This window comes from Populus trichocarpa, chromosome 10 (assembly GCF_000002775.5).
Source record: "Populus trichocarpa isolate Nisqually-1 chromosome 10, P.trichocarpa_v4.1, whole genome shotgun sequence".
NCBI lineage: Eukaryota > Viridiplantae > Streptophyta > Magnoliopsida > Malpighiales > Salicaceae > Populus > Populus trichocarpa.
Window position 1 is genome coordinate 7,554,943 of NC_037294.2, and position 6,286 is coordinate 7,561,228.

The following is a 6,286-nucleotide window of genomic DNA, read 5'->3' on the forward strand; positions in this document are numbered from 1 at the left end:
TTAAATTTTTTTCAACGTTGAAAACAACCTCAGCCTTGGGGCGTTGTACACCGAAAAATCTCGAGCTAACCATATTTGACTTCACACTGACACGTTTGTTTTATTCTTTCCTTTTTTTTTTTTTTTTTGTCTTAATTTACTCAGATATTTTCTTAATTGCCTTTAAATTTTGAAGATCCCGTTTCAGGTTAAACCTGTTTTTCATTTAAAATATATTTTTTAAATTTTAAATTGTTTTAATATACTGGTATAAAAAACAAAATTTTAAAAATAAAAGAAATATTATTTTAATATATTTTTAAATAAAAAATACCTTGAAAGCTTGTCTTGCTATGAAAAAGTAAAAATTCCATTTCTGGCATTGTTCACTAAATTGCACAATGAAGAGCAATGGATTCTTAAGAATGTGGCCATCAAAATGGGGGAAGAGGAGAAGACAATCTTATTCAGTGTAAAGTGCTAAACAGATCAATCTGATTTCTATACAACAAAAAGAAAATCATAAACGTCTAATTTTATAGAATGGCTGCTTTATATAATATCAACATGGAAAACCATTTCTATTTAATTGTTTCAGTATATTTGCCTGTTCCCAGTAAAAAAGGCCCTCACAACTCAAGAAGGGACAAGCAGGGGAAGAATTCTATCAAGTTATATGAGGTCAACTGGAGCAACCAAGTTTCAAACTGTCAGAACTGCCCAGGATGTCATCTGGGCTCGATCCAGCTTTGTGTCATGTTATTCCCTGAAGAGTGGGTAGAAGACTCAGGCTGCCTCAATGGGCTGCTCTCCATAGTAGCAGGACTGAGAAATGGTGGTTGTGTTGGCTGAGGAATTTCATGGTTATCATTAATCATTTTAACAATGATCGACATAGATGGACGCAGCTCTGGCGAAGCTTGTACACAAAGTAGGCCTATTTGAAGTAATCGCGATGCTTCGTCTTCTTGAAAATTTCCTTCTAGGACTGGATCAACAGCTTCACATAGTCTACCATTTCCATACAGGCTCCATACCTTTTCGAAAGAGCAAAAAGAAAAGGGCAAAAAGTGAGCATTTACCAGTGCAGAATACATTTACTCATCCCATATGAGAAAAAGAATCACCTTTTGTAGGATAGATCGTGAATCTTGAGGGACCGAATTTTTCCCTTTTCCGCTGACAACCTCAATCACAAGAACTCCAAAACTGTAAACGTCAACCTTCTCGGTCAGTTTTCCACGAACAACATACTCTGGGGCCATGTAACCTCTGCAACAATTTAATTAATTGTCTTAGTGATTCGACATGTAAATATGAATAGCATCTCGCTCTCTATTATATATCAGGTATGTGAGCCAGATGCATCAGTAAATGTAAACCTTATTAATTTGGGGATGGATAGAAACTGTTAGCTGATAATAAAACTTGAATATAGAAGCTGTTGGCCATAAGTAATAATAGATCTCTTTTCTTACCATTGCACTACGTTTTAGCACTGTGAAACAATATGTTAAGCTTATAGGAGATGGAAAAAAATACTGTAATGTATATTATATAGCAAAAAAAGTAGTAGATCATTGACATCCTTTTTGCCACGACTTATACTTGTGTAATTTCTCAGATGAAGTGAGAATAATTACAAGAAGAAACACCCTGTGAAGGAGGACTGATAAACATAATTGAAGGAAGCATTTATCTTACAATGTGCCAGCAATTGCCGTACTGATGTGAGACTTATCTTCTGGAAATAGTCTAGCAAGTCCAAAATCAGCTATTTTTGGGTTAAAATCCTCATCGAGCAGAACATTGCTCAGTTTAATGTCTCTATGTATGATTCTCAACTCTGATTCCTCATGAAGATAGGCTAAGCCCTCAGCTGTACCCAATATGATGTTAAACCTCATTGCCCATGATAATGGTCGGAGATTCGTTTTGGCTGAAGCAGATTAAATGAAAACTCCTCAGTAAGAATGCTTACGAATATGAGACCAATGTTAGCATTTAGAGATGAGATAACAACCAGAAAAGTAATCGTGAAGGCTTTGATTTGGCACATATTCATAAACAAGAAGGCTTTCTGGTCCTGTAATGCTACATCCCAACAACTTTGCTAGATTCTTATGTTGAATGCCACTGATCAAATTCACTTCGTTAAAGAAGTGATCCACCCATTGCCTTGTGTTGAATAGAAGCCTCTTTATAGCAACAGTAGTCCCATCCGACAACGTTCCCTACTTGATTAAAAAGAAAGAAAGAAAAAGAGAGTGAATGTGCTTAATTAATTCCACAAGTAAGGATCATTTGGCTACCTGCAAAATGAATAAAAGCTAATATAAGACTTTACTTTGTAAACTGATCCAGATCCTCCTTGTCCCAGTTTGTTTGAAAGGTGGAAGTAATTTGTAGCTTTTTCAAGAGATTCATATGAGAAATTGAGCTTGGACTTGTTCACTGTGACCAGTAAAGCACCAAGTTCCTTCCTTGCTGTACAAATACAAGATCAGAGAAGTATGTTAAACTTCATGTTGATAATCAGAATCGAAAGAAAATGAAAATCTAGATAGTCATATATACTTGCCTCTCCTCTTTTCCACGACTCTCCTCCTCACAAAGAAAACAGTTGTTGCAATCATCAAAGCAACAGCCACACTGGAAGATGTCACAGCCAGAATAACCGTCAAGCGGCCCCGACCTAATAAGCACCACGATGATACGAATGTCAACGCAGGAGTCAAGTTATAGCTATAGATTTGTCTTGTGATGCTCAACTAGGTTCAGGCAAGATGCACTAATTAACTTTTCTAAAATGATCTTGTACCTTCCATCAATGATTACAGCAAATTACAAACCTCAATTGATTGATTGAACTATCCAATTTAAAGTTTATAAGAAGCCCAAAATGAACATAATCTTTTGAATTTAATTATCAAACCTGCAAATGCTAATTCTCAGCAATAACCATACCGTAATTGATAGTACATGACGAAGAAAAACAATGGAAATTAGCAGCAAATAGAAAAAGACGAGCAGAATTGAAGAAGAGCCATCTCACTTTTATTTCTTCCAATTGGAGAGGTTGAATTATCATAAAATTTTTTAGTTGAGTATCTCAAGTAACAACCAGCATTCAAAGCTCTGCCTTCTTCCTTTGGAGTACATGAACCAATCCTAGACACAGCATTTGTTAAACAAGTCTCACAAGCACTTCCATTCACAAACTCCCAGCACTGAGCCAACCCAAAAACTGAAACATTCCCTCTATCCACAGACCCAACATAGAACCCATCATTCTTTGGAGCTGATACACTCAAGTTCCTCATTAACTCCAAAACATTAGCGCTGAAAACAGTCTTATTACCACCACTGAAATCCGCACTTGCACAAATAGTCTTATCTTGTGTACTCAATGTCTCATTAAAGAAATCATAATCATCGTACCTTACATAGCACCCATCACAGAAAATTCTACCTCCACGAATGCCTCGCTGGAAAGGGAGGCACCTCAAAACCTGAGTCTTGCACTGAGCAAAACAGAGGTTGCAATCTGTTCCATCAAGATCTTTCATGCACTCACCGAAAGCATAAACTGTAGTGCTTCCCGTCCCATTAATAACAGCTGCATATTTTTGTCTCAAAATCAGCGGTGTCACTGCGTCCAACGCTGCCAAGAAGTTTGCAACGAAGGTTTGCCTCTCTGGCATCGCTGCTGTTCTGTTTGTGCATATTAGAGCTGCCTGGGTAGCTCTTGGATCAGACAGAGAAAGATTTACAAAGAAACATAGAAAAGAAAGCAGAATTAAGAAAGAATGATGCATTTAAAGCAATAAAGGAGGAATTAAGCGAAATTAAAATCAGAGAGAAAATAAAACGAAGACGGGTAAGAGACGACACTTTGATGAGGAATCATCCCATTCAAGAGGTGGATTTTCAACGGCGGAGACGTAAACGCGTGATACGGCTGAAAGGGAAACGGTAGAACTAGAAGCCATACCTGCGTCAACTCCTGTCTCTGACTAAACAGAGAGAGATAGAGACAAGCCGCAAAGATTTCGGTTTCTGAGTTCTGACTAGGAAGTCAATGGTTAGAAAGAGTAGATATGTTCGCAGAAAGTACAAACCGGTTGTTGAGTTCATAACTTATTTCGATTTGTACCTCGATGTGCAAAGACTTTCAATTTTTTCGTCATTAGTCCGTGTTTGGTATTACAGTGCTGCGAATATTTTTAAAAATATTTTTTTATTTAAAAATATATTAAAAGATTTATTTTAATTTTTTTATTTTTTTACATGAATAAATTAAAATTATTAAAAAATATAAATTTAATATTTTTTTAAAACAAATTTACTTTTAAAAAACATCAAAAAATGCACTTCCAAATATCTAAATAAGGTAGAAGTCAGACCCTTTCCAATTGATTCAAACATATATATATATATATATATATATCATTCCACTAAATAAAATGGCCATTAGACCAAATATCTAAATTTTTTATTTTTTATTGACTTCAAACCTTATGTATTAAGTTGCTTTGTAAACCACGTCTCTTTTTTTTATTATTATCTCTTAAGAACTTGGGGGCGAGGTCGGTGGATCTAAACCGACCGTTGGATTTTTTTTCTTTTAAAAATTGACCATCAGACCAATACCCATTGGCTTGCATTAATATTATATTATAGTTAAAAAATTACTCTAAAATATAAGAGGAAAATATTGTTTCACATGCTATTCATTGCCGTGTTTTTTTATCTAATTATTATATGTCTAAATTAATGGTTAATTAAAGCATTTTTAATTAAAAAAAACACTTAAAAATAAAAGACTAAAATAAAAAACTCACAAAAATTTAGGGCTAAGTGTAAACATTCAGTCCTTCAACTTTTTAAATTATAAACATTCAATCCTTAACCATTTATAAAATTTAATTTTAATCCTAAATTTTATTTTTTTTATTTTTTATTTCTAATTTGATAGAGTAGAGAGAGAGTTACTAGATTTAAGTGGTATAGAGAAAATGTCTTAGTTAATAAAGATTCTGGCCATAAAAACCGATGATTTCGGTGTCAATAAGTTCTTTTTAAAAGAAAGAGTTTATCCAAAGTGTTTTTTCTCTTAAACTTGCTCGAAATATTAGATCTAAACCTAAAAAGAATTTTGATTTCAAATTAATTGTGAGTTTTGAAGATAATTTTTGGATTTTTAAAAGCTATAGGAATGTTTTACAAGATGTTTATGGTGTTTTTTTTTTTCAGGTCGAAATATGATGGGAATGCATTTTCCTTGGTCTGAAACAAACTAGCTTGATTTTCCAGTGACTAGAGGTCACCAAAATCTGAGCAAGATAGGCGACATATCACCTACTATTTTTTAAAAAAGATTTAAAGAGTAGACAACTTAAGAAATTTTTTTAAAAAAATAAGACCTAGGCGCATGAGTTGCTCCAGGCCTGCGCGCTTGAGCCTTTTTCAGGTGGGCCATAAGCTTTTGGGCCTTCCTAGTCCGAGATACTAGGTTTTTTTTTATATACATTACAGTTGAATTTCTTTTAAAGAATTTCTTTTTTTTTTTAATTTCATCACTTAATATTTGGTTGATTATTAATTGAGCAACATAATTTATTTCAATTTGACTTTTTTTTTCAATTGCCTTGATATTTAGTTGGTTATTAATTTTGTAAGTGTCTATTTTAAATAAAAAATTGTTAAATCCAATTAAATCCATGACCCAGATCACGAGTTTGACTGATTAATTTTAGTTAAGTAGGGACATGGCTTAATATTTGATTGATTATTAATTGAGCAATGTAATTTATTTCAATTTGATTATTGTTTTTTCAATTGCCTTGATATTTGGTTAGTTCTTAATATTATAAATATCTATTTTAAATAAAAAATTATTAAACTCAATTAAATCCATGACCCGAATTATGGGTTTGACTGGTTAACTTTGGTTAGGTAGGGATTTAGCCAAATAATGTTTTTTAACATAAATAATTATTGATTTATTTCATTAAAAAAATGCATAAACTTTTTGAATTCTACTTGAGATTTTTTTATATATAAAAATACTTTGTAAAAATTTGAATGTATATTTCTTTTATGATAAAAATATTCAACGCATGGAGAAGTGAGTTAAATAACTTAGTGATATAAAAAATAAAAATAAAAACTAAAAAAATCAGATAAATTGTGAGGTGTTATACTGTTGATTCAAGCAATGTTTCTCGTAAAACTTGTTGATCTCGCTATAATTTTGTTCAATTTCTTCTCCTGCTTTCTCTGTCCTTCCATTTACTGAATTTAC

The 6,286-nt window shown here is 33.0% G+C and overlaps 1 protein-coding gene across 1 annotated transcript; it reads right to left on the minus strand.

Moving 5' to 3' along the window:
- Positions 1–419: 419 nt before the first annotated feature.
- Positions 420–4,088, minus strand: LOC18102402 (cysteine-rich receptor-like protein kinase 3). The gene is made up of 7 exons (XM_024610257.2): positions 3,035–4,088; positions 2,561–2,674; positions 2,327–2,466; positions 2,003–2,213; positions 1,684–1,918; positions 1,107–1,251; positions 420–1,016 (listed from the first exon to the last, which is right to left on the minus strand). Exons 1-7 carry the CDS (start codon positions 3,795–3,797, stop codon positions 708–710), a joined length of 1,917 nt encoding a protein of 638 aa, XP_024466025.1. The 5' UTR covers positions 3,798–4,088; the 3' UTR covers positions 420–707.
- Between the last annotated feature and the right edge of the window lie 2,198 nt (positions 4,089–6,286).